The sequence below is a fragment of the Ursus americanus genome, chromosome 9 (genome assembly GCF_024610735.1).
Source record: "Ursus americanus isolate L20-20 chromosome 9, mUrsAme1.1.p, whole genome shotgun sequence".
In the NCBI taxonomy this organism is placed as follows: Eukaryota; Metazoa; Chordata; class Mammalia; order Carnivora; family Ursidae; genus Ursus; species Ursus americanus.
Genome location: NC_142135.1, coordinates 4,759,040 through 4,786,575, shown reverse-complemented (window position 1 = coordinate 4,786,575; position 27,536 = coordinate 4,759,040). Strand labels below are relative to the sequence as shown.

At 55.2% G+C, this 27,536-nt stretch overlaps 1 protein-coding gene across 1 annotated transcript in view; it reads right to left on the bottom strand.

Moving 5' to 3' along the window:
- The window catches only part of COL22A1 (collagen type XXII alpha 1 chain), a 248,728-nt gene that overhangs the window by 5,696 nt on the left and 215,496 nt on the right, over positions 1 to 27,536 (bottom strand). Inside the window, exons 51-61 of the mRNA XM_045812201.2 lie at positions 25,521 to 25,574; positions 22,477 to 22,530; positions 18,260 to 18,304; positions 17,513 to 17,566; positions 15,712 to 15,765; positions 10,187 to 10,240; positions 8,642 to 8,713; positions 7,208 to 7,243; positions 4,414 to 4,458; positions 1,924 to 2,103; positions 334 to 400 (exon numbers count right to left, since the gene is read on the bottom strand). Coding sequence (XP_045668157.2) covers positions 334 to 400; positions 1,924 to 2,103; positions 4,414 to 4,458; positions 7,208 to 7,243; positions 8,642 to 8,713; positions 10,187 to 10,240; positions 15,712 to 15,765; positions 17,513 to 17,566; positions 18,260 to 18,304; positions 22,477 to 22,530; positions 25,521 to 25,574 — 715 coding nt within the window. The remainder of the gene's footprint in view (positions 1 to 333; positions 401 to 1,923; positions 2,104 to 4,413; positions 4,459 to 7,207; positions 7,244 to 8,641; positions 8,714 to 10,186; positions 10,241 to 15,711; positions 15,766 to 17,512; positions 17,567 to 18,259; positions 18,305 to 22,476; positions 22,531 to 25,520; positions 25,575 to 27,536) is intronic.

The following is a 27,536-nucleotide window of genomic DNA, read 5'->3' as shown; positions in this document are numbered from 1 at the left end:
ATCTAGTTCCGTGAAAGCACTGTATGTCCCTGCTCCCCTCGGGACTGAATGCACAGAATAGATGACTGATGGTGGCAGAGCTGCTTCTGCTCCTGGGGAGCCCCCCTAACTGGAGGTATCCAAGCAGAGCGAAAGACATGGTCTGGAGAGGGGTCTGTGTGTCCAGGGTCTACACGGTGTTCCTCACGGTTCTGCACCATTTCTACACGTGAGCTGCTCCCCAGAGCCTTTTCCAAACTGGCTCGGGAAATACTGAAGGGGGCAGAAGGGGCTGCTTCCCGGGCTCTCAAGAGGCCCTTGTATGCCTGGCTGGCGTCAAGTCCAGCTACTCACTTTCCAGCTGTTTCTCGAGCTCTTCTTGGATGAGCCGTCGCAGGGTGTCCATGGAGGGCGACTCCCCCTGCAAGGGAGGGAAGGTGGGATTACTTAACTCCCCCATAACTCCTGCTCCGCAAGATCCCTGATGGCTCTGGAAAGCAGGAGGGGCACAGGCAATGTGGAGCCCTTTGTCCTGGTCCAATCCTCATCACACCCAGTATCGCCTCCCTTTTCCTTGGTCAACCCCAGTATCCTCCTGTTTGATACAGTGACCTCTGCTGCCCTTCCGCTCCTCAGCTGGACCTTCTCCCTGCAAAAGCCATTTCCCCAGTGCTGACCTCAGAGGTCTGGCCCCGCATCTCTCCCTGCCAAAGTCCTGTCTACTTCCAGCGCCACTCACAGGCTGCCTCCTCCACGGAATGGTCTTTGATTTCCCTGACCAGCCGCTGGGCTGCTGAGGCTCCCAGGGTCTGGCTTCCCTTGCTGATTCTGCCCGTCCTGTGCCTGATTCATAGACGCTGGGGAGTCTAGAGTCGGGGAGTCTGGGCCCACACGGTGACATGTGATTCTTAGAGGAACCTGTGAGAGCAGCTCTCACACCACAGCGGCCTCTTGCCCGACTCCTGCAGGGCAGGGACCCACCCTCAAAGGTCTCCCGGCGCTCCCATCTGCAGCCCCAGCACCTGGCATGGTGCCCAGCATGACCACGATGGATTCCATGTCCTTATTCTGTTTTTTCTTTTCTGGTCAATCTTTCATGCTCGTCCCAGAACTTGCATCGCTGCTCACAGCAGCAGGACTAGGAGAACCCAGCGAGGGCCCAGGGGGCTGGGGAAGCAACCCGTGTCCCACGGTCCCCCTCCTGGACGTGGCTGGGAGCCAGGCTCTGGGAAGTCACAGAACCGCAGAGCTTCAGAGCTGCCGGGGATACTGGAGGTCACCTAGACCTGCACTCTGAGGACAGGAGGGTCCCCAGGGGACCACAGGGGGGCTGAGAGGGGAAGGCGAGCTCACGCGGACCCAGAACCCACACCCTGCCCCAACCACTTCTTCCCCAGGCGGCTCTGCTTTTTTCTCCAGTGTGGGCTCCCGTTACAGGTTTGTGTAAAACAAGAGTTTTGTCACTAGAATAAACTGTGTTTTGAGAAAAAAAACAAGAACACTAAACAAGCCTGTCATTTCACGTTCGGGAAAAGCAAGGGCCAGAGGGAACATGAGTGCCCCAGACAGGCAGAGAGCGGAACGGCAGAGCCAGGCATCCCCTGGATCAGCCGGCCATCCCGCAGGGAAGCTCGCGCTGGAAAGCCCGCTGCGGGCTCATCACCTTTAACGCATGGTCCTGGAGCAGACGAGCACGAGAGCCCGAGCCTGAAGAAGTCAGTGCTGAGGACTCCCTGCCACAGAGGGCAGGGCAGGACAGGGCCTCTGCTCTCCAGCACTCCCTGAACTACGCTTGGCTCTCTCACCTAGTCAGCATGGAAAACCTGTCAGGAGACCGTCTCCTTCCCCCTTCTGGCAGATATGGAAGGGCAGGCTCAGGTGAGGGTCTGGGGCCACACACCTCACCAGCATCCCCCAAGTCCGAGGCAACTCCAGCATCCTTACCCTCAGACCTGGAAATCCTGGCTGGCCCGGAGGCCCCGGGGGCCCAGCCAGTCCATTCTCCCCAGGTGGTCCTTGAGGGCCCATCAGGCCGGTGTGGCCTTTGTGACCAGGGATTCCAGGGTCCCCAGGCTGTCCCTTCCCACCAGGAGGTCCTTTGTCACCTTTGTTCCCGGGATCTCCCTGGAGGAGGGAAGAAGAAGGTCAGTGAGCAGAGGGCTGGCAGGTGCACCCAGTGTAGACAGGCCTGTTGCAACTGTGCACAGTCCTCCGGTCCCCAGGTCATCTCTCCTGGAGCCCTGCACAGGAGACCTCAGTCCTGGCAGACCTGCATCTCAGAGCCAAGACCGGTGAGGACACGGGCTCTAGACACAAAGCCACCTGCTGCCGTTGCACAGGTAGTCAGCAGAGGACAAGATGAGAACTCTGATTTCCAATCCTGGTCTATATGGCTTCGTCTGGGTGGCTCGGGAAGGCCAGCCACTGAGCCCGACCACCAAGCGGCCACTCCTCCAGGTTGCTCTGTCAGCTAGACAGACACAGTCACTCTTTCAACAGAGCCGCCCCCACTTGCAGGTGACCTCCCACTCCTTACTCTTGGCTTTCATGGGTCCACGTGGGATGACATTAACAGGGACTCTCTTCTCCCCATCTCTGACCCAGCCCCCGAAGACCTGGATCAATGGATTGGGAACCACGGGGACCACCGGACCATCCAGTCCTCTGCCCGACGTGCTCCTGTGGCTGTGACCAGCAAGTCCTGGTTGTTGGTGGGTCTGAAAATAGGTGGCCACGTTGGCGAGCTCAGGGTGTAAGCAGGTCGCAGTAGGGGGAATGAGAGGGGAAACAAGATGGTGGCCGGAAACGGGGCATGGCCATGGACATGAGGACAGGGAAGACTGCAGGTATGAAACTATGTCCAGCCTCTGTGCTTGAGGAGAAACAAATAACGGACAAAGTCCGCTATGTCCCAGGGCTTTAACAAAAGGCACATGCCGGTTTATAACACATGCACCCACATGGTTCTGCATGCACAGACTCTGGAGGACGAAGGGAGATTGTCCCGCGATGGACCCTGGGAAGGGGCCAGGCGCTATAACGGGCACCAAGGTAGCGGAGCGCCTACATTTTATTGCATCCGCTTTTTTGCAATTTGCAATGGTTAACTGTATGTCTGTATTGCTTTTTCAACTATAGATAAAGGACAGTGAATTTCAAATGAGTTTAGTCCCATCTGAGGGACAGTCCTGACTTAAATTTCTCAGATGTGAGGCACTTCACGGGGCCCGAGTCATCTGTCGGTGATCAGGGGTCAGTGACGGTCCTGGTGCTCCGAGCTCCCGAGGGCCGAGGCCCTATCACAGCTGGGGTACAGCACTTCCTATTCATTGAACGTCTCCATATCACTTTGCAGGGGCAGGACTTGTCCCAGACTTCAAATGTTCCCAGGAGTGCAAAGGAATGAGGAGCCCGACGGCTCCCTGGCAATGCTCCACGCAACCACTTAAGAGGGAAAAGGCAATTCTCCGCTTATTGATTAGGTCTTAGAGAAGAGATTCCTTTTTGTGGTCTGAACTCCCTGGCTGCCAGCCAGAGCTCCCAGGGGCACCTGTATGGCACTGGTGTGGGGGGGCCCTTCTCAGCCACACCCCCCTTCCTTGGCTCCATCCTTAGAAACCAACGGCCAGAGCACAGAAGAATCAAGTCACTGGGAAGGAAGGAGCGAGGGAGAGACACCCGGAGGAGGTGACAATCTCTGACACTCTCTGATTCCACTACTCTGTCTCCTCTGGCCTGCAGGAGAAACCCAGCTCCTCACCCATCAACGTGCAAAGAAAGCAGAGATAAATTCTCCGCGGGACCACGGAAAACAAGCCGGGGGTGGCGTGTGGGGTGGCGGTGACAGTCACACGGTGCAACAGCGTGACGGGGACGGCTGACCGAATGGAGGGCTGTGATTCCTCTAAAGGGAGCGGCAGTTGTCTTGAGTGTGAGAACAGCCCCGCCCCCACTGGCATTTGGGGGGGGGGGAGAAAAAACACCAAACTAAAAAAACTCCCCCTGTTGTTTTTTGGAGGAATGAAATGTAAAGAAAGGCTTCCTGACTGTGGCGCTAAGGCAGTTCATTATGGGAAAAATCTGTTCCCTTGTCACCTCCAGCGACAAATCTGGCTCCTGGCACATTGGCATTTTGGGCGCTGAGCACGTCACGCCCAGGCGCTCTCACAGGGAGAGAGGGAGATCTGTCCAAGTCTCAGGACGCTCGCCTTTGAATTTGTAACTGCAGTGATTGCACTCCTTAAAATAACATCCCAAAACGGAAAAGTAACAACATTCGCTACAACAATCCCTCTGCGGGCTAATGATTTTCCAGGGAACGGCAAACCTGCAGGCTCCCCGGGCTTGGCTGCTGCTCGCTGACCGACAGTGACAGAGTCCCTGTGCCATCTTGCAAAGGTCACATTTGGTAACTATCCCCCCCCCCACACTTACCCTGTCTCCTTTGTGTCCTGGCTCTCCGGGCTTCCCAGGGGCACCCTGCAAAGAGGATGGTTACTGACCCAAGGCACCCACCTGCGACCCCGTGTGCTGGACACAAGAGGTGCCCGGGAAACCAGGCCCCCCAGGAGCTCCTCTCTGTCCAGACGCTGCAGGCGTCACATCCTTCCTTCTCTGCCCACCCTGGACTGACGGCACCAGCCCCTTTAGGGTCCCTCCTCTGCCTTTTCCAGGATAGATCCCTCTCACCGAACACGCTCAGGAGACCCCGCAGGGCTCAGGAGACCCCGCAGGACGTGGACTTTGATCTGCGCTCCCTGCCCCTGTGGCCTGGGCTACCTCGCCTCCCACTGCCCCGAAGGACCTCCGTGACTGCGCGCCGCAGGGAGCAGGTGGTTCTCCTGCTTCCTGGCCTCAGCGGCTCCCCTTCCTGCCACCTGCTGCCTACTCCTGCTGTCCCGCACGGAATGTCTGTCCCCCAAATGTAGATGTTTGAAGCAGAATCCCCAGCGTGACTGTTAGCAGGTGGGGTGTTCGGGAGGTACTCAGGTGTAGACAAGGTTATGGGGTGGCCCCACGATGGAAATAGAGAGATGGGCATTGAGACCAAGGGGCCAGCTCATGTAATTAGGGCAGGACAGCATCCCATCCGCTGACACCTCGATCTTAGACTTCGCAGCCCCCAGAACCATGTCTGTTTCTCAGCCACCCAGTCCGGGGTAATTGTAAGGCAGCCAAGCTGACCAGTCTCTATCCCTCCATCTGTGATAAATCCCTTCAGGCCTCCCCTCCAGGAAGCTTTCCCTGACCACCCAGCACCTAGGGATTTCACACCCCTCCCAGAGGGCAGTCACTTTGGAGCTGGGGGACAGAGTGCTATAGTCCCCGCTGCCAGGATACTCCCTCTTTGCTCCTGTGACCCTCCCCAGCTGAACCTCTCTCTACCCACATTGCCCCCAGCCCCCCTGCCACCTCCCTTGCAAAGGGACATTACTGGCCAGTGTCTGCCCTCATGCATGGGTTCCTGGGCCACCAGGTGCCCTGTATCTCCTGCTGTCCCCAGACAAGGTGACAGGGGTGTTCCCCTTGGACAACAAGCACCTGGAAGGCAGGTCCTGAGCTTACCCACCCCTGGGCTCCACTGTGTCCACCCAAACCCCGCCGTGCAAGGCTCGACACAGGGAGAAGTCCTGCTCCAGGGACAGATAGAAGGCGTCTCCGGAGAAAGAAGTAAAGAGAGCAAACACTCTGCAGTTCTTCCAAGCCGAGGCCTCTTCTGTCATTTTGGCCCCGGCCCCATTCACTGCACCCCTTCACGCAGGGGCCACCTGCAGCCCCTGACTTGTGCAGAGGGGGGAGCAGGACACAGCCTATTCTCATGGGGCTCACAGCCCAGCTGAGAGCTAGAGGGGGGCCCAGCTGATTCTTACAGACAGGCCAGACCCGTTTGATTCCCTAATGGAAGTACAAGGTGTTTTGGGAACCCTGGGAGAAAGTGCATAACTGTGTTGGGCCCACAGAGCCTTGAAGGACAGATAAAATATAACAGGCAGAGGTGGTGGGTGGATGGAGGAGTGAAGACCCAGCCATGGAGACAGGACCGGGGGGGCGTAGTGTGCACAAGGCAGGAGGAGGCAAGGCTCACACGGGAAAGAGTGCATGGGGTCAGCTCGGGCAGAACACGGGACCTGCTCACAGACAACGGGAAGCTGGTGGTATTTCCCTTCCAGTCAGTCCAGGCAGCAGGAGGAAGGAGGTGTTGGTAAATGAGCGAGCAATCTGCCCCTGAGTGGAAAGCATGGCTGGGGCATTGGGTCAGGCTCTAAGGGAGTCACCTGCCTCCCTCCCTGAGCTGAGAAAGTAACCTTAAGGCACAGAGTGAAAAGGGGTCTTCCTCATGCAGGGGGTGCGCAGGCTTGGAAATGGATTAGGTGGTAACCATAGCATTCCTTTCTCTGTGTTCGTTCGGTATTTTGTTTCTCATCAAACATTTCTGCTACCCACTCTGTGCTGGGCTCTTCGGCTCCGGCAGACAGAGCGGGTACGTGAACACCGCACAGTGGGGCATCCTTTTGTTTCAGGGTGTGAAGGAAAGTCGGCAGAAGCAACATTTTGGCACAGACCTCGGTATGAGCAAGGCCAGGAGAGCAAAGGGGTGGAGGGGGAAGGGCTTTTGGGAAAGAGCCCCAGTGTGTGTGAGAGCTCTGGGCATGTTTGAGGAACTGAAGGCCAGAGCCCCTGGAGCTCAGAGGATGAGGGGAGCTGGTGGGGCCAAGGCACCTAGACTCCCGCCAATGCAGGGGATGGCCGAGCCGAGGCTGGCCTGGGAAGCAGCACGACTCTGTGCGTGCTCTGCAAGCCGCTGTGGGCAGGACAGGACTGTGGGGAGAGCAGGGGAGGCTGGACACGGGGGCCAGTGCGTGGTCACTGCCATCGTGCAGGTGTCAGATGATGGCGGCCTAGACTGGCGTGCTCACAGTAAGTACGGAGAGAGCCGGACAGAGTGGAGGCATTTGGGACTGGCCACCGACAGGACTTGTTGACGGACTGGACCCAGAGACAGCTAAGTGACAGAGGCTGTCAAGATGGCACCCGGGCCCGGCTGCCTCATTGGTGGCTCCTTGTGCAAAACTAGAAAGGATCTACATGGTGACAGGAGCGCACCGAAGCGAGGGTCGGATCCAGCCGAGCCTACGAGTGTCACCGCCCATGAAGCTGCTCCCACGTCCCCGCCGCGCGTCCCCCACAGGATAGAGTGGCCAAGGGGAGGAGACCGGGCAATACTTGCCTCCTTGCCTGGGACTCCCTTCTCTCCTGGCTCTCCCTACGAAACAGAACAAAGTGTCAGGAAGCTCTGCGGCATCAGCACATTGTCGCCAAAACATTTCCACTCCAGTCACGTTCCAGCAAAGACAACCATCGATGGTCCCGCCAGCCAAGGACATCTCAGACTTCTCCAGTCAGCCCGGGCAGAGGGCGGCAAACAATGCCCCAGAGTGGGAAGGGGAGCCACTGGCTCTGGCTCCTCGTCAACGGGGTAGCTGGGACTCCACGGAGAGGGCCTCCGGGACACTGTACAGAGCGGCTAGAGGTGGGAGGGGTCGTCCCCAGAAGCAGGCTCAGAGTGTGAAATGAGACGCCGGTGACACTGGCCTCCGGAGCTAGCCTGCCCGGGTTCAAATCCTGACTGCTCCACCTACTGGCTTTGTGACCATGGACAACGCCCTTATAATTTCCTCAAGTTCTCTGTGCCTCAGTTTCTTCATCCGTACAATGGGAGCAGCAGCTGTACCTTGCCCAAATTTCATCTGCTATTATATGACCAAAAGAACAAGTGGGGTAAGTCTAGAAGTGCGGGTAGCTGGCTGGTGCGTGGTGGCAGACTGTTCGTAAGGGGACAGAGGAGGAGGTTTGGGCTTTTCACAGCTGGCTGAGGAGGGAATGGGCTCAAGTAAAAATCAGTGGACAGAGCCATGTTAGGGCTCGGACTATGTGGCAGAAATGGGCAAAAGAGAGGTTGCCACCAGGAGTGGCTGGGTGGCTGGGTGTCAGGGGCACCCTCGGGGATCAAAATTAAACTGCAGGGGGCAGAAGGGGACATGGATACACTTCTTACTCTTGCGTGGGACATACCTCCCTGATGCTGTGGTCAGCAGCCCACAGTGTGGACCGTAGCATGCAATATGCATCGGGAGCTTGGCTAGACATGTTTGAGTCCCTCAGCATCCCTCTACTCAGAAACAGAGCAAATATCACCCGGAGGCATTTCTGGATCCCACTTTCTAGGCAGGAGGCCTGGGCTCAAGCAGCAGCTGGAGTGCAGACTGACCACATGGCCTCAAAAAGCCCCATCCCCATGTTCTGACCCTGCAGGCAAACTCGGTCATCATTCAAATGGTTTCCTTAGGGCCCTTGAAGTTCTAGGATCAGAGGTGTGTGCTCTTATATCCGCATTTGAATGACAAAGCTCGGGCACAGAGGCGACGAGACTGGTCCAAGGTCCCACACTCAGGGAGCGCTGGAGCTGAGAATCCCACGCAGCTGACCTCTGAGTTCCCATGTCCGCCAAGGCACACCACTGCCTGCCAACCACGTGAGTGTGACCACACCCCGGGACACCACCCGAGCAGGTGGACCCGAGGACGCAGTGGGTGATGGGAAATGGTGCTTGAACCTCTCCCAAGAGCAAGGCATCTTGGCCCCCAGGGAGTTCTTGGCTTACCTGAGGCCCCCGGGGACCCATAAAGCCAGGGAGTCCTGGGCTGCCATGGTCTCCTTTGTTCCCCTTCTGGCCCTGCGGAGGGAGAACAGGCATTGGTTCTGCAAGGTCAAGTGCTGGCCCAAGGAGACTTGGAAATCTCGTAACCCCGCTGTCCTCTGAAGGCCTGAGGCATCATCACAGAGAACAACACCCCTTTCCTGTATGGAAGGGCAGGGGGTGGGGGAAGGCATGGCTACTGTGAGTCCTGATAGCAAGGTGGGGGTGGGGCAGCAAGACTAGAAGCATCTCTTTCCAGCCAAAGCAACAGAGGCAACGTGGGACAAATGGGAGCGGAAATCCTCTGCTGTGTGTGGCCTCTCCAAGGAGCCCTCCAGCGAGGTGTGTAGTCCCAGTAGCATGGTGAGACTCATGCTTTGGTAGGATCGCTTTTTGGCAACAGCTCTGGGGACTCTTTCGGTTCCAGGCTTTCCGGGCATGTGCGAGTCAGCGTTTCTGGGGCCAGCTCTGCGCTGGGCGTGAAGCCAGGCTCATGGCCCTGTCCCATCCCGTCGGCTCGGTCTCACCAGCAGTGACAAGCCCCATGCCACAGCTTCTGAGGAACATCACTGCATGTGCTAAGGATTAATCTCCTTTAGTGCAGTCGTCCCTGGTCTAATGGAGAGGCGATTCCACTAGGGTGACCAGATGGCCGGTTTGCCTGGGAGTGATGGCTTTCCCAGGATGCAGGATTTTCTGTGCTAAAACCAGGAAGGTTCTTGGCCAACCAGGTTGGGCCTGTCACCCTCATTTCCACAATGACGACAGTTGACCAGCCAAGTGGTCTGTCCGATGCCTCACGCAATCGTTGCTCGACTCACCACGCCTGAGGGAGGGTGGTCTTCGGAACAGAGTTGCCAATTTTAGCAAAGAAGCATACAAGAAGGCCGGGCTGGGAGACTTGTGGACAGGATCTGACTCACCCAACCCCAGAACCTGTCAGAGGACCATCTCCCCCAGCATGTCCCCCATCTACCAGACCTAATCCCAGATCCAGGGACCTGGATTCTGATTACTCATGCTCCCCTCTCTCTACCACCCATGGATCCCACCCATCATTCCTTCCTGCTCTCCCCATCCCCCACCTCCTGACCACTAGGAAGACCCTCTTCAGCCAAGTCTGTCCTATACCCATCCTCACGTTACACACTTACACTGTCATCTGAGATGGGAATGGCTGGGGACCTCACCCTGTCGGCCCATCCTCTAAAAACATGCAGTGTCTACTGTGCAACCTGACCATACATTTTTTTCTTAGCCCTTGGTAGGTTTGTACCTTTGGCTGCTTATGGTAGTAGCCAACAGAGATCCAGTGCATAATGGCACGCATTTTAGACTTTGAAAGAGGCCCTTGTTGGATCCTCTTGCCTCCGGCCTATTTCTACCATTCAGACCCCTTATTTTCCCCTTGTGCTTCTAGCTTAGAGAACACAAGATCTGTGTGATGTGAAAGGCGTGCCCATTTCAAAGCTGGCCTTGATTCTACTATACAGCAGGGGGAGTACTCACAGGACTTCCTGCGGGGCCAGGGTCTCCTGGAGATCCCGGTGATCCATTCTTACCCTGGTAGAAGAAACACAAGTAGTCATCTGCCAGGACCCTCCACCAGGGCATCGAGGAGCAGAAGTGTGGAACAGAGTGACTGTCGGATGTGGAGGACCCGATTTCATACCCGCAGCTATCATTCAGGCCAGGATGGCTCTCAGTAAGCCTTGTCATTACTCAAAGGCTGTTTCTCAGCTTCTAAAAGGAGCTGGGAACACTTAACTCATAATATGGTGGAATTAAATGAGTTTGTGTGCATGATAAAGCCTAGCCTGGGGGCACCTGGGTGGCGCAGTCCTTAAGCGTCTGCCTCAGGGCGCCATCCCAGCATTCTGGGATCGAGCCCCACATCAGGATTCTCTGCTAGGAGCCTGCTTCTTCCTCTCCCACTCCCCCTGCTTGTGTTCCCTCTCTCACTGGCTGTCTCTCATTGTCAAATAAATAAATAAAATCTTAAAAAAAAAAAAGCCTAGCCTGGTGAGTGCTGCCCAGGGCACAGGCATAGTAAATAATCATGACCTCATCCATCCATCCATTCATCCATCCACTCATCTGTCCATCCATCCATCCATCAATCCATCCACCCATCTACCTAGCCACTCATCCATCCATCCATCATCCATCCATCATCCATCCATCCATCCATCATCCATCCATCCATCATCCATCCATCCACCCATCTACTTAGCCACTCATCCATCCATCCATCATCCATCCATCATCCATCCATCCATCCATCAATCCATCCACCCATCTACCTAGCCACTCATCCATCCATCCATCGTCCATCCATCATCCATCCATCCATCCACCCATCTGTCCATCCATCCATCCATCAATCCATCCACCCATCTACCTAGCCACTCATCCATCCATCCATCATCCATCCATCCATCCATCATCCATCATCCATCCATCCATCCATCCATCCATCCATCCATCCTTTATCCTTCAACTCAGATGCTGTCTTAAGGAGCAACACAAAAGTGCTCACATCACGACAACACTGTTTTCGGCTTAGGATGCTTGTCCCTGCATAGATTTCATTTCATTTTACTCAGGCCTTATCCTGAAGAGATGAGGATGATGACACAGACAAGAAAAGTGGCCATGCAGAATCCCGCAGCTACTAAAGTGAAGGCCCATTCACTCCAGACTCTAGGACTGACCCGGACGAGTTCGCATATTCTCTAACTCCGGTAGTTTGTGCACACCCGTAATTTTGATAAATGCATTTCCCCAATAAGATCCTTGGTAGTGTAAAACTCAGAAATTTTAAGAATTCTTCTAGCTATACCTCTGAGATACAAATTCCTATTAAGCCTGAAGTTTAAAGCTTGGCTTCAGCAGGCTGGGTTGGTCCCTGCCTCTGCCCACCACTCTCCTCCCACTTGGGAGTTCCCCCCAGCAGACGGCTGTGTCCTTACCTGGCTCCTCCCTGCTGGGAGTAGCCCAAAGAACCATGCGCCTCCCCTCTCTTTAGGGCCAGCATCTAACACAGTGCCAGACACACAAGTGGCACTCTGCTGGATGAAGGAACTGAGAGCATCACGGGAAACCACTCCCCATTGATCCTGTAGCCAAAAGGTGCTAAAGTCCTACAATCTGTGAAGCACGCGGTCACCAGTGAGTCAGCTTCATGGAGACGCGGGACAGTAAAAAGAAGCTCACACTGCCTGACGTCTCCCTCCATGCCAGGCTTCACATGCATTAACTCCCTGCACATGACAGGTACAAACGCTGCCATTTTATCAATGGGGAAACTGAGTCACAGAATGTCCACACCACCTGCCTCAGACAGAAGCGAAGGTGCTGAGACTGGAACCCAGAAAGCATGGAGCCCAGCCGCTGCTACCCTGTGCCTCGTTGAAGACATGACTTGCTGGTGGTCATGATTAAACAGGGCTCACATCTGATGCCTAACCAGCGTCCGTGTGATCGTGGATGAGTCACGTGGTGCATCCCCCATAATCCTGCCAGGAAGTGTGAAGTGGGGCTGTCTTTAGCCCTGTATCACAGATGAGGAGGCCGAGGCACGGAGAAAGCACAGCATCCCCATGGGAGCGTTGCAGTCGGAGCAGCCAGGGGCTCTGTGACTCCCCCCACTCCCCCATCCCGGGAATGTGGTGTGGTGGCTCCTCCCGGAACCTCTCTCCGCCCACCCACCAACCCATCTGTGTCCTTCTAAAAATATGTGCTTCGGCTCATCCCTATGGTAATTCTCTCTCTCCTCCTGCTCCCTCCCGTTTGCAGGGAGGATAAGGGCCAAGACACATTAGCATGCGGTGCCAACACGGGGAGAGGACACGGGAGGGACAGTGCAGAGAGGCCACCTGTCACCTGTCAGGGCACTGGAGGCCAGCTGGGGCTGGGACCTGGCTCCCTCCTGGGCTGTGGGCCACTCCTCATCCCCCATTTGTCCTGAATGGAAGCCACAGCCCCCTCCTCAATGGCTCTGTGCTCCAAACTCCTGTCCCGGGCCCCCTCCTACCAGGTCCCACCTTTCCGAGAAGGGAACGTGGCGCCCACAGGCCCAGGTAGGTCTCCAGCCACAGACTCGAATCAGACTGCCTGGATATGAGTCCAAACCCTGGCTCTGCCTCTTACCTGCTGTGTGATCTAGGGCAAGTTACTTGACCTCTCTGTACCTCCATTTTTCACCTGGGAGCAGGGACAGTTGTAGTACCTGCCTTGTAGTGCTGGGGGAGAACTCTGAGTGAATCAGGTAAATGCTCGTGGGTCCCTAGCACTGGGACTGCTGGCATCTCCTGTACTCCGTGTCTGGTTCAAGGTGGCGGAGAAGGTCGCTAGGAAACGTCTCTTCACTGGGGAAGGCCAATCAATTCCAGCTGAGCGCGAGAGAGGTCGTTGGTGGTAACCCGGACCCTCCTCTGATGCATTCAGGGGAGTAAGTATTTGGCAAACTCTAGACATTTACTGTTGGTTACAAAGTCCGTATCGTGGCCCCTCAGGACTGATGGGGGCGAGTTAGAAAAACACAAAACTGCCTCTGGGGACCTCGGGTCTTCCGGGCCAAGGCCCGCCTCCTGCATGTGGCATGTGAGGCCCTGGGCCTCTTCCCCTCACACACCGTCCCAGAGCCCTCGCTCCTCCCCACACGTGGCTTTCCCTTCCCTCTTCCATGCCCCTGAACACACCAGCATTCGTCACGGATTTACGGAACACTGCTTTGTGCCAGGAGTCCCTAGAGGGGAGCAGAGCAAAGCCCTCTCCTTCCTCCAGGAGCAGAGCCCGTCATGGAGCCCCAGGGTGACCACCACCACTTACCAGGCCCCTTCTGAGGGCTGGACACTGTTCCATCACTTCACCAACTGAACTGCTGGATCTTACAACTTCCCCTCACTTTCCAGATAAGGAATAGGCCCAGGGGACGTGAAGGAACTCACCCCATCCAAAGAACAAGTAAGATGCAGCTTAACTATAGAGCTTGGAGGAGGAAGCCTGATGATGGGCCAGAAGGGGACCCTGTGGCCACCACTCCATGCCTGCGGGCTCAAGAGCTGGGTTTCTCTGTCTTTCTGTCCTTACACTCCTGCCTAGTCTCCTCATCCCGTATGGAAGTTTAAGACCACAGCTTTACTGGATATCTGTTTCTGGTCTGTATGCATATCTATGTGTGATCCATAAAGAGGAAGGGGTTTTAAGACATGCCAAGAGCCAACGTTTGTCCCCTGGGGGTGACAGCACCCCCACTGGGAACGTATACCCCAGAGGGCCTGGGTTTGGGGGCCAGTCCCCAGGGAGTGTCATTGGTGAAGAGCCCAGCTGGGCATAGCCTCCTGGTCCCGGACTACCAGGATGGTGCTGATGCCCCCAGGATCTGCAGGTGGACCCCACCAACGGGAGAGTGAACGCAGAGCACACCACTCAGCTCAGTAACCCAGTGTGTGCTGTAGATGAACAAATGGCACATTCTAGAAAGAGGACATGGACACGGTCAGTGAGCTGCGGCTATAGAGTGGGAAATATGAAGCCGGGGCTGAGATGGAAACCCCAAAAGCACGAATGCCCTGTTCCCAAGCATGGATGTTACCCTGGAGCCAAACGTCCGGCACACAATGACTGTACCCATCACTACACACAGGGGACACCTCCCACAGCTGAAAGGCTGCCCGCATCCTGGTCTGAAGTCTATCCTTCGTGCCCTTCCTCAGCCCACTGGGACCCAGGCCCATGGGTGTGGAAGGCGACTGGACACCCTGCACCCCCACAGGCTGCTGAGTTAGGATGGGGAGCGGGATGGAAGTCACTGTGGTCCCATCAGAGGAGAAAGTAACTCCCTCTGGTGAGCCCCCAAAAGATCAGGCATTCCAATGCCTAAGACCCGCCCCGGGTGCCTCCTGTTCCAAAGAACACGGCCACGGCAGGTGCAGAGCACCGAATTTGAGGTCAGAAAGCCTTGGGTTTAAATCCCGCCTACAGCTATTACTAGCTGCGCACCTTGGACCCAGGAAGCCCCTAGATATCTAGGTTACATGTTATCCACTCATTGGTTTACTCCATACTCGTTCCAAATACACACACACACACACACACACACACACACACACACCATACAAAACAAGCCAGCCACCACAACAAAGTGCTGTGTAACAAACCGTATTCTATCGATATGCTTATAGGTGTGCTGAAAATCATTGAAAATATACACAAGATGCTATTAACAGTGGCTCCCTCTGGAGTCTAGGGGCTGGGGTGGAAAGGGAATCTTCCTCTCATTTTAATTCTGCATGATTCCTTTTACCATTAGCCTGGATCACAATTGTGCTATCTCAGCAGAGGCCCCTATTTAGAAATGAAGTCACTGCAGATATAATTAGTTTAATGAGGTCATTCTGCAGCAGGGTGGGCCCCAATCCAACACTACTCTTTTCTTATACAACGGGGACATTTGTCCACAGAGACAGGCCCACAGGGAAAATGCCAGGTCGAGAGGGAGGCAGAGATCAGGGTTGTGTTTTCACAAGCCAAGGAACATCAGAGATTGCCAGGAAACCCCCAGAAACGAAGTGAGAGGCGTGGAAGTGAGATTCTTTCTCACAGCCCTCAGAAGCAGCCAACCCTGTCCACATCTTGACCTTGGACTTCTGGCTTCCAGAAGAGCAAGACAGTAAATTGCTCGGACATCTAGCCTCCAGAATTGTGAGACAATACATGTGTCATGCAAGTAACTTAATGTGTGGTTCTTTGCTACGACAGCCCCTCAAACTAATACACAGATCACGCACCAGACACGAGAACGACCTAAAGGGAAGTCCTCCAGGAGCCCTGCCATGCCCAGTGGCTCCTTTCACATGTCTGCATTGTGGGTCGGTGGTCCCAGAAAACAGCCTGGGGTGTAGGTAGGAGGCACTAGTGAGGTTTGGGGTCACAGCCCTTTTCCAACTGCCATGACATACAGCCATGTGTAAACACATAGGGTTGAGGAACCAACCAAACGTCAGGTGGTAACAGGCCGAAACACTCACCGGTGGGCCCCTCAGTCCTTGGGGACCCTGTGGCCCTGGGGGTCCAGCGTCACCCTGGAACAGAGAGACATCACGTCATCACAGAGTGGCTGCCCAGAGAGGACAGACAGAGACAGAGTTTCAACCATGGACCAAACTTCATCTAGCTCCCCAAGAGAACCGGCTGGCTGTCCAAAAGCTTCATCGCTAATCCCCAGTGGTTCCAAGTACGGACAGACTCCTCTCCCAGAGACGAGGAATCGCACACCCATGGTTTACTTATTTACTGGCTTCGACACGTTCCTCCTGATCCCACAGTGATTTCCGGTAGCGCCATCTTGAACTAAGGGAAGTGGCCAGAGAAGAGACGTCGTCTTGCAGTTCTGTTCCTGACTCACTGGACAGTGACCTGACCCTCGCTTGCCACAGTCACCGCAGTGAGAAAAACGCTGCCCATGCTCCCGGCCGCTGGCAGGGTATAGAGTGGTAGTGACCCGCAACCACCTGGTCTTCCCAGCAGCCTCACAGCACAGGTGTAAGTCTCTCTCATGCTACGAATGAAAACACCGAAGCGTGGCCATGCTCCTCGTGGACTAGACTCAAAGACTCTAGGAAATGGAGCTTTACAATGAAGAGAGTCATAGCTATAGCTGAGAAGGAGGGGAGAAAGCGTTTGCCCCCCGACCTGGCATCCTGGGCTCCTGTCCCAGGGGCTCCCTGACCTGAGGAGGGGGGAGATGAACTCAGCCACACTCCCTCCTGGGAGCTCCTTGCACACACTCTGCTGTGAGTTGAATTGAGAGGGGATGGATTTTCAAGCTGTTCTTTGGCCTTGAGAGGTCAGGGTGTCTTTGGGGTCGAGGCTGGGGAGACGCCCCGCACAGGTCAATGCAGCTGCTGTTTTTAGCTACACACAGGGTGTGACTGGCTTTGTCAAGCCGACTCGGCTGCTGAGGGGAGACATGGGAGCTGGGCGGCATCTCTTCTAAGACCCTCCCAGCTCTGCCATCTCATGGGAGCAGATCAGCCAAGAACCCATGCGCATCAAGAGCCATGGGCGGCGTGCACATCACCAGGTATAAAGGCAGGTCCTAAAGGACGTAAAGGGGCCTCAGGACAGTGGCCAAACATGACCACTCCCAGGAGGCCGTGTGCTGCCTACACATGTCGGGCTGGCCCTGTCGGGTGTCACATATGATGTCTGCTCCCAGGGGTACAGAGCTGATAGGTCCAGCCCCAGACTGCCTCCTCCCACCTCTGACAGCCCGTGAGACCACCAGTAAGTGCCTGGAGCTCTCTGGGCCTCAGTGTTTCTGTCTGTACAACTAGGGTGGAAGCCATCTTGCCTGATCCCTCCATCAAAAGTCAGGGAGAGCAGGGGAGCAGTATTAAGTGCCACACGGCTCACGTGGTGGTGGCCGTGATGGGTTCATGAGCTGCAGAACAGTGGAGCTGGAGAAATAATCCGGAGGGACTCTGCAATTCAGGCCCCCGGGAGGCCGGACCCAACAGGCCACCACGGATACCGACATCATGACTTCATGATGAAGTCAGCAAAGCCTCCTTAGCTACTGTGTGCCTCAGGCAGCAGACTGTGGGGCCGGACGCCCAGATCCCAGGGTGCCCTCAGGACTCCAGGGAGGACCCAAGGGGCTGGCCGCTGAGACACCACTGACCAGTGCTGAGAATCCACCCCGCGCGCCTCTGCAAGCACCAACCGCCACCACCACCACCCCCGTAGTTTCTTGTGACCCCCAAGCGACGCACACTTTCCACTTTCTCTCCACCCCCTCCACAGGCCCCACAGGACACCCACACTTACGTCTTTTCCTGGTGACCCTTCCCGGCCAGGGGGCCCCATGGCACCAGGCTCTCCCTAAAAGGGGGAAGCAGAAACAAGACACCGCTGTGAGGGGAGAGAATGCAGAATGCCCCCTGCCGGCTCTCTGTACACCTGGCAGGGGAAAGACCCAGGGGCGAGGCCCACCAGAAAGAGCCCCACAGAGTCCTGGCCGAAGCAGGGGTCTGCAGGGCCCTCCTGTGCCTCTCTGAGCTGCAGGCTAAACACCAGCCCGAGGGTCAGACAAACAGGCTTGGAATTCTGCCTCCACACCCACTGACCCCTTAGACATCTCAGCTTTCCCATCACTAAACAGAGCACTGCTGGGGGTCTAACCAGTGGCCCTCCGAGGTTCCTTCTATTTGGGACATCTGAAGGTCAGGGAAGAAGTTCAAGGGTAAGAGTGTGGGCTCCGGGGTCTCCCCACCTGGGACGCACCGAGGCTCTCCTCGCATTGCTCTGGGCCTGTTGAACAGTTTCGGGCACAGCACCGCCTAGGGGCGTACTGACTCCACGCTGATTGGTCAGACAGGTCGCACCTCAATGTCTGGTCCAGAAGGAACGTTTAGAAAAACCAGACCACGACTGGGGAGGCTGCTTCCCATGCTGCCCACTGTCCTCTCTCAGGGGACCAGGTGCTGCCCTGGCCTCCCCGGCTAGGATCCCTCCATCTAGAAGCACCAGCTCAGGTCCCCCTGGGCTGACTGCCACGGCTAGACACCTACTTACCCGGGGACCAGGTGCGCCAGAGTCGCCGGTGTGTCCTTTGAAGCCCTAGAAGAAAGAGAAGTTATTCCACCAAAGACCAGGCCAGTAAGGCGAGAAGGGGCAGGCACGTGGTGTGACGTCCAGCCGAATCCTGCCTCCTCTCACCACGGCTCACGGGACGCCTCCCATTCCAGACCCCAGGCGAGGCCAGGCCCTAGATGCTGGGTGACGGAATGACCGGTTGCACCATGGACAGAGCTGCAGGGCTGGTCCCGCAAATGCTCCAGAGAGTCGAGGTACCACCCAACATGTCTCCCGAGTTTCATCTTCCTGACCTCACCCCACCTGGCTTGCACCCCCTCCGCCTGGCCCCTGGGGCAGGTGCTTCCCTTTAGATAACAACACTGCCTTCACTCCAGAGGTGGGTCTCAGGGTGCCTTCCTTGTTCCTGGGGCTGTGGCTGGTCCCACCCAACACCGTCATCCTGGGCCACCGTGCCAGGCCTCCGTGCACAGAACAGCAGCCTGGAGATCTATTACCCGAGCGCCAAGCACTGGGAGCTGAGCGGAAGCTGCTCGCAGAGCCGACACGATCATCTCTAACAGCCAGACCAAGCTGACTATAATAATCCCCATTTCACACCTGAGAAAGCTGAGGCTCTGAGAGAGAAAATACCTTCTCCGAGTCCCAGAGCCAGAAAGTAGTCTGATTCCGACCCAGCGGGTCTGCCCAGACCCAAGACCCTCTCTTTCTTCACTGTTTTGGTTGGTTGGTCTGGGGTTCTGCTCCGGGCCAGTGGGAAGCGCGTCTCTCCAGCCCTGGTCTCACAATGCTTTCCCCACCTGCTGAGACCCAGAGCATTCGTGCGCAGCGCGGTCCCCACCTGAGGGGCACCTGCCCACCTGGCCACCTCACTGCGCCACGTCCCAGACTCGGTGTCCTCGGTGGGCTGCACACTCAGCACTCCCCTTCTCGCTCCACGTGCATCCTCTCTTCCTGGCAGACCCCTCGCTCGTTGGGACATTCCTCCTGGCTGGAGGCCTCCTCCCTACCAGCCTCCTGTCCCCAACTCCATCTCCCTCACTGCTCACATGATCACTCTCAAAGGCCCTTCCGTACTTTTGTCATTAGGCACCCTTGCTCTGAGCTCCGACAGCCCTGAGTGCCCTGGCCAGCGGGTCTCCAGCCAGGTGCTGGCACAGAGCAGGGACCTGGTGGGCAGATGCCTGTGCGCACAGGGGGCCCCTGGGGAAAAGCCTGGAGCAAATCTCCCTTGTCCAGCACCCTTACACACACGCAGGGACAGGGCCAATGCGGCACAGGGAAGTGGTCAGAGAGACTGGGCTGATGGCCTGTCCTGGCACCTCATTGCAGGGGGAGGGGAAGGAAGGAGCGGGGCAGTAGCAGGGGAGGAGAAGGAGGAAAACCCTCCCGCGGAGCCCCTACCACATCGTCTGCTCTAGCCTTGGTGCTTTCATTGCCCTGAAATAGGGTCCTGGGAGACGCATCTTATTTCTCCCATTTTCTGTAGGAAACAGGAGGCTCAGTCCTCTCTATCACATTTAGAAGCAGGAGAGCCATGATTCAAGGCCAGGTCTGTCTCACTGCAATGCACGGCCTCCCCACAGTCACCCTCACCTCAAGGACACAGCAGTCTGTGGCCAATCAGGCCCCCCAGGGCCAAGGCCAAATATATCCCGGCCAATCCTACCAGGCTCTTCTCTGACCTTATCTCCTGATTGTATGTCCTGGTTCCAAAAAGCAAATGGAGACGCTGCTGGGGAGAAGACCACACCAGCGCCTGGCCATCCGGAAAGAGAGCAAACCTAGCGGCCTCTTTTATATGGGGGTTATTACCCAGGAGACGTGTTCTCTAGCCTGCCTCTCTGGACTTGGGGAATAAGAAAGTGTGACCTCGCATGCCTCTGGGATGGGGGCCTCTGGGGATGCATCCCAAACAGCAGATGGCGTGGTGACAGGTGTATGCTCTTAGACGTCAGGAGATGCAGGGGAGGAAGGAGGTCAGGAGCCTGGTCAGGCAGGTTTCACACCCCTGCTAAGACCCCAGCTAAGTGGCTGCATTTCACCTTCCCCCTGAGCACCGGGAGGCCTCAGCTGCAAGGAGGGTGCCCCCTGGCTGTTGGGCTACCCTGAGGTTGAGATGATACTGTCAGCAGACGCAGGCCTGTCACTCAGGTGAGCAGCCGTGAAGTGTCCGTGGCAGGTGGAGGAGGAGGAGGAAAAGGGAGTCAGCTCAGATTTGATGCCAGGTTCAACCACTGTATCTCAGAGAAGGCAGCTTACTCCTTGGAGTCCTAACATCGTCTCTAAGCTGAGAAGAATAAAGCACCTGCCAGGTGTCGCTTTGCAGAATTAATCTACGGAAAGGGGCCTCATGTACCGTGAAGGCTGACTCTGGAGTCAGGTCTGGAATAGAACCAGGGTTCCCCACTTTGTAGCTGTGGATCTTGGGTGCTTTACCTCTCTTCCCTGGGACTCAGTTTCCCCATCTGTAAATGAGGATAGGACCTACTTCTGCAGAGTTGTTGTCAGCATCGAATAAGACATAAACAGTGCTCTCCGCTGTTCAAAATGGGCCACTTTTCTTTCCCTGGAGAGGGACAGGCCCTGCCTGGGTCCCAGCACCTTCCTCAAAGACACTAGAATCCCAAATCCAGCCAGCTCAGAGCCGGGGCCCTGGTGTGCTCTCCTCCCATATAATCATGGACAAAAACACCAACAGAAGGAGCCTCACATAGTATGCCAGGCCCTCGGCTGAGAATTGTACGTGTTCCCTCTTCTCCTTTAATGCATACAACCGCCCTACAGAAGGGGGAGATATTCCGATCCCCACTTCATAGAAGAAGAAACAGAGGTTCAGAATGGTCCTCTGATGCAAGTTAGTAAGTGACCAAGTGAAAGCTGAATTCACATTTATCTATCTCAAAGCCTGTGTGGTTCTTCAAAGCTTTGCTCTCTGACTTATGCCCTGCCAGCCAGAGGATGTGGGTCTTCTTTCACCTGCTTGGGTTCTCTAAGCTCTGCCCCTACACTGAGGTAGGATGCAAGTCTCAACTGAGAAATGGGTCTTGCTTCAACATGGGTCCCAGAGAAATGGATCCCTTACACTAAAAGGAAGACCCTCTCCTCCAATAAGCCAGGAACCACCTTTAATAAAACCAATCACTAATTCTGTGTTTTAATTCTGCCCATAGGAGGTAGTATTCTCCATTCTTAGATTTGCTCTCCTAGTACAATCAGGTGAAAGGCAAGGAGATTTAGGAAAAAGGACATTGATTTTTGTTTCAGTTCCTTCTTACTGAATGCTAGCTAGGTGAGTTATTGATTTTAACAGAAAAATATATTAAAGAAATAGAAGTGACATTTTGATCTCCTACTTCTTGCCAGATAAGTGGGTTTTAGTGTTGTCGTAAAAAATAATATATTTTTTCTATAAACAAACTTATGGAATTATGTAAACAATTTTTAAATTATGAAGAAGTAAAGCATTTAGCAAAAACCAACCAACCAAACAAACAAAAAACCAACCCCAAGATATAGAGATCATTTTTATAGGAAAATTATCTATGTATGTTTACATGTACACTAGCCTGGCAGCTGGAAACAGACTGATATATAAATATAAACGTCAGAACTCATACATAGAAAAGAGAATTCATACAGACTTCATACATACATTCCTAAGATCTAGAAAGAATATACGAAAATGTTAACAGAGTTTTACCTCTGTGTTGCAGAATTACAAGTAACTCTATTTTATTCTCTATAATATTATTTTTCTTATTCTTTCTGTATGATTACCATCATTGTCATTGGTATACACGAGAATGGGTTGCTTTAATAATTGGGGAGAAAAAACCTTTAGCCGTGGAAAATGTTCAAAATTAAGATTCATTTTTAGGCTCGATCATCCAGAGAAAGCCCATTAAAATCATACTAAGTAGGTTAAGAACAAAGAAAACTTAGAATAACGACATGGCAACAATGGTCATGATTTTGAAAATGCAGTTCATGGCCATGCTCGTGGAAGAACTGAAGTTATTACTTTGTAGACGCACCTTGGAAGAGAGGTACTTCCGGAAATCCAGGGAGGGGCGGGCTCAGGGCACGAGCCATGTGATTGACAGCTGCGGTCTACTCTGGACCACGTGTACACACGTGTGCATACACACACACACACACTCATACACACACACACACACACTGGAGGCACTTACAGGTGGGCCTCGGGCTCCCTCCAGTCCTGGCAGACCTGGCTCTCCCATTTTGCCCTGAGAGTAAAGAAGAAGAGAAGGCGAGTTTGGGGACGTCGTTACAAGGATCTTCCCGCTGGGCGCCTGGGCTTCGTCACCGCGTTAACGTTTCCACCAGCCGGCCTCCGATCCCCCCACCCCCTTCGCTGGCTCCATGCTGCATCGTAGTGCATACACATCACCCCCCTGTACCCAGCGACTCTGCCCCTGGTTTCCTCCGACTGTGCTGGTTACCCAGCTGTGGTCTCTGAACCCAGTGTTCCTAGTGGCCCCTGGTCATCTTCAGAGGAGTTCTGGTCTAGATGCAGAATTCTGCAGACATCCTAGTCATGAATGACTCTGTGCTCATTCACAAGGCACCTCACGGCAGCCATCAACCACCACATGGGATGCCAGGGGATACTGAGGCTCGAAGAAGCTGGCGCATCCCCGAGGTAATGAACGGCATGGCCAGACTGAATCTCAGCTGCATGCACCCAAAGGATGCCTTTCTCACCAGCACCTGCCGTGGACACGGAGGCCTGCCATCCACCCCTCCTTTCCCCAGTCCAGCCTCTCTTAACTCCATGAAGTGATGGGCACACTTGGGCTATTCAAAGTCCTCACCACGAGTGTCCTGGTGCTGCCCTGGACAGAACCAGTCACAAATCACAGCCAAGGAGAGACTGGGGGCTGAAAACCAGGCGATGTGGTCAGGGTGGGGGTATGGAGGGGCAGGGAGGGGGTGACAGGGCCTGTCTGACTGATGGAAGCAGGGGCAGTACATGGCCCCACATTCACTGTGACAGGAGGCAAATTTCTCCCCCTATTTCCACCCCTTTTCCCAGCTTATAAACCCTGAGGATCAGACAGGGCCCATGAGCGGGGTAGGAGAGGGAAAGGGGTGTCCTTGGATTTGGAAGGGAAATCCCAGAAAGGAGGAAGGTGGGGCACAAAGCTCTAACTTCTAGGTTTGTGTGTTTTGTCCAAGCTCTGCTGTGTGGTCCTGGGTGTCACTTCCCTTCCCTGGATCTGTTCTCAGTTGCAGACTCAGCACAGCCCCCCTCATCGGGCCCGTGACTGAGGGCACACGGACTGGCCTGGCTCCCGACCTTCCACAGTCAAGGGCCATGGCCATCGTTGGTCCAAGCCACCTGCAGGAAAATGGTACGAGCAGCAACTCTGGAGTGATTTGCACATTCCAGATACAAAATGAGAGCCTCACACGGTAAGTCAGTGAGTCCTTACTACCGCCCAATGAGGGAGGCGCCATTGTTATCCACCAGGCAAAACACTGAGGCACAGAGGGGTTCAGTGATCCGTTCGAGGTCACACTGCTGGGGTTCTAGTCCAGGTACTTTGACTCCAGAGTCTCCGGGCATCATCCTACACCATGATTACGGCTCCAATGCCTCCTAATAAAGATTACACAACAGGCAATTCAAAAGGCTGCCTGTATATCTACACAGCTATCTATCCACGTCCAGCATCCATCATCGTCTATCCCCTATCTACCTGCTGTCTGTCTGTCCGTCCATGTCCCTAACATATGGGAACCTGAAGGACTACGCCAACGGGAAGATGAACTACGTACTACCTGTAGCGGATGCTGCTTCCCAAGCAGGTCCCCTTGGCTCACCGAGGAGGCCACCTGTCAGCGCCGAACCGTTCCCACCCAGGCTGGGGGCTGGGCACAGATTGGCCTTCGGGGAGCTTGACACGGAGGTGTGCATGTTAAAGTGCGAGCTACTGCCTCCTGGAGCAATGCTCAATTTCGAAAGGGCTTCGAGTCTATGGATGGATGAATGGCCTGGCCGGGGGAGGGGCAGGCCGCAAGTGAGCTCCTCACCGATTCTCAGAGGGGCTCCAGTGACCGTGGCCCGGCTGCCCAGAATCACCCTACCATGCATGGCGACAACGTTTAGAGGTGTTTGCCCCCCCCCCCCCACCAGACTGCCATTATGTCAACACTAGGAAAACACACAGAGGCCTGCTTTTATACAAAACAGGGCAGGTAAGCACACCGCTCTGGACCTCTGCTTTCCTACTTAACCCATCCTGGAGGAGTTTCCTGTCAGTGTCTGGAGGGCGTCCTCCTCCTTCCTCGGGGCTGCTTAGCATGCGACAGGCTGCACCCCGACACTGACTACTCTCCGAGTGGTAGGCAGGTGGGGAGCCAGGTCTCGAAGCCCAGGCACCACCTTCCAGCTTCCCCTCGAGACTGAGGCTGTGGAAGGGATCTGGGGAGACAAACGTGCCGTCACCACGGGCCCTGACCCACGGGAGAGAGCCGTGGCCGGCTGTGGCAGGACGAGAGCGAGGTCACAGACGCGGGTGTGCAGAGGGCCCTGCACACTTCCGACAATTACTGATGCAGAGACTTGCTCGGCGCACTCCGTCTGCCTCACCGTGTGTCCCAGACAGGTGACATTAAAGAAAAAGAGAAACAAAACAAAACAAACCCTACAGCTCTATGCCAGAATTGAAGAAAGGGCAAACTCCCGCCACCTGGAGCTTATGGGACAAGCTCAGGGTTTCTGTGGGGACAACGGGCTCTCAGGCATCAGGTTTCTGCGCCAGCAGGGGCTCACCTGCCCCAGCTCCTCTCCCAAGTCAACGGGAGGGAGGCTGCCTGGGGCAGTAAGAAAAAAATGCAGAGGGCGGAGAGAAGCCCAGGGATCAGGTTCCGATTCTGTCACCTGCCCATCGTGTGACTTTGGGCCCATCGCTTCACCTCCCTGAGCCTCAGTTTTCTTTCTTTTTTTTTTTTTTTAATGATTTTTTATTATATTATGTTAGTCATCATACAGTACATCCCCGGTTTCCAATGTAAAGCTCGATGATTCATTACTGAGCCTCAGTTTTCTCAGCTGTATAATGGGGACAGCCGTGTTCACCCTGCAGGGTTGTCAGGGGAAATAAGTGAAGTAACTCTTACTGTGCCCAATTCATAGTAGCTCTTCGACACAGAGCAGTTGAGAAATTACTCATTTGGCCTCTACAATGGTAAGAAATTTAGAGTCCCTTACCGGTTCTCCGGGGGGACCTGGTTTTCCATCTCTGCCCTCTTTGCCTTCTTCTCCCTGCAAGAGAAATCAAATTAATGGTTATCTCTGGCCAGAGGTGCTGGGAGGAAAGACGGGGCTCTGCTGGGGGCACACGCCTAGTGCACGGCCACAGCCACAGCCACAGCCACAGCCACAGCCACAGCCACACTGAACGGCTCTGGGACCGTGTCCAGACAGAACTGGTTTGATTTCCTGGTTCCTTCCCAACACTGCAATTCTGGCTCGGATCTCTGATCCGCACTGCCTGGCACAGAGTGGAAAAGCAATGAATTGCAACAGCATCATTATTAGTGCTATTGATCTAAAGAAGCCCCGTGCTGGACATTTCCTGAAGTCAAACTTAGGACCACAGCGCCCCATAGCTGGGCCTCCTGGATTGAAAGCAGCGATGAGGAGGTAAGGATGCAGCTTCCGACAGAGATGGTGAGGACACCGGATGCATGAGAGCATGGGGCACAGCCCCGGGAACACACAGGGGCTCAGAGAAGGACAGCAAGGATTCTGCATGGGTTACAGGACAGCTGTGAGCACCTGGTCTTTCTTTCTGTGAAATCTAGCTGTGATCCCCCTCCTGGCAGCCAACCTCGTGCTCTAAGGGAGGGCACCAGAAGCCTCACGTTAATCCAAGAGACCAGTATTCTTCAGGAGTCTCTGCAAACGGGAAAATGATTCTGTGCAAGGACTATGACATCGCACAGACTCGGGTTCCAATCCTGGGCCACCTGCACCGGGTGGGGTCTGGGGAAAGAAATCCACCAGGCAGCAGAGCAGAGGGGAAACTGAGTCACACCAGGTCTGAACCCTGCCTGCACTACTAGGCATATGATCTTGAGTGAGTTCCTGGTAGTCCCAGAGCCTCAGTGCCCTTCTCCTGAAAAGAGATGGCAGTCCTGCCCCAAGGGTCACCAGACGGCTCACAAACCAGGCATCGGTAAATGGCACCCGCAATGCTCCTGCCGCCGCAGGCGTTCATGAAACCATGCGTGATCCCTCATCAGTGCCTTCAGCAGCAGCGGCTCGGCACTGCTGGGAAGCCACTGGGGACAGGAATCTAAGTTTACTGGCCACCCGGGCTGCTGGCCGATGCAATGGCACCCGTAACTCTTCCCAGATGCTGCGCGGGACACAGCCGCTTTAACCAGACACACCTGCAGGGCTGCTAGGGAGGCCAGGCTATGCTGATCCTCTTTTGCATTCTTTTTTTTTCTTCCAAAGAGGGAGAGAGAATGGGGGGTGGGGTGGGGGCAGAGGGATAGACAGAATTCCAAGCAGGCTCCACACCCAGCAGAGCCTGACACAGGGCTCAATCCCACAACCCTGAGATCACGACCTGAGCCGAAACCACGAAGGAGGCTCTCAACCAACTGAGCCACCCAGATGCCCCTGTACTGACCCTCTTTCCAACGAAGGGTTTAACTCCTGAAACCCTTCTCCCCATGCGTGCACCAGTGGGAGGGGGTCAAGAGACCCGCACATGGAAGACAAAGCTGATGCCACAGGAGGAGACACGGGCAGAGCGGCAGACTGTTCAGGAGACCCCAGGACTCCTGGCCAGACACGTGGCTCCCGGGAGCGGCACGAGCAGCACTGGGGGAAATGCAAAGGTGGGCTGAGTATGGCCTAGTGAATCGTGTGAGAAGGAAACACGGCTTTGCAAGAGAGAAGGGCTGCCCCTAGCTGACGGGGCTGCTGACACCTTTAACATCTCAGGGCCTGTTTCTGCGCCTTCAATAAGTTATAGGGATGTTCTCACCTCCTACAGGTGGGGGACTATAAAGGGTCTTTCTGGTACAGAGCGTAGCACACAGCTGGTGCTTAATAGGTGGTGAGGTGTGTTGTTCTACTTCGCAAGAGCTCATGTGGGAGCTTGGTGAGTGTCGGCAAAGGGTTGCACTGCGTCCCTCACAGCCCCAACCACACATGGAAGCCACTTCTTAACATTCAACATTTCTTATGGCCAGTTCCTGGACGTAAATA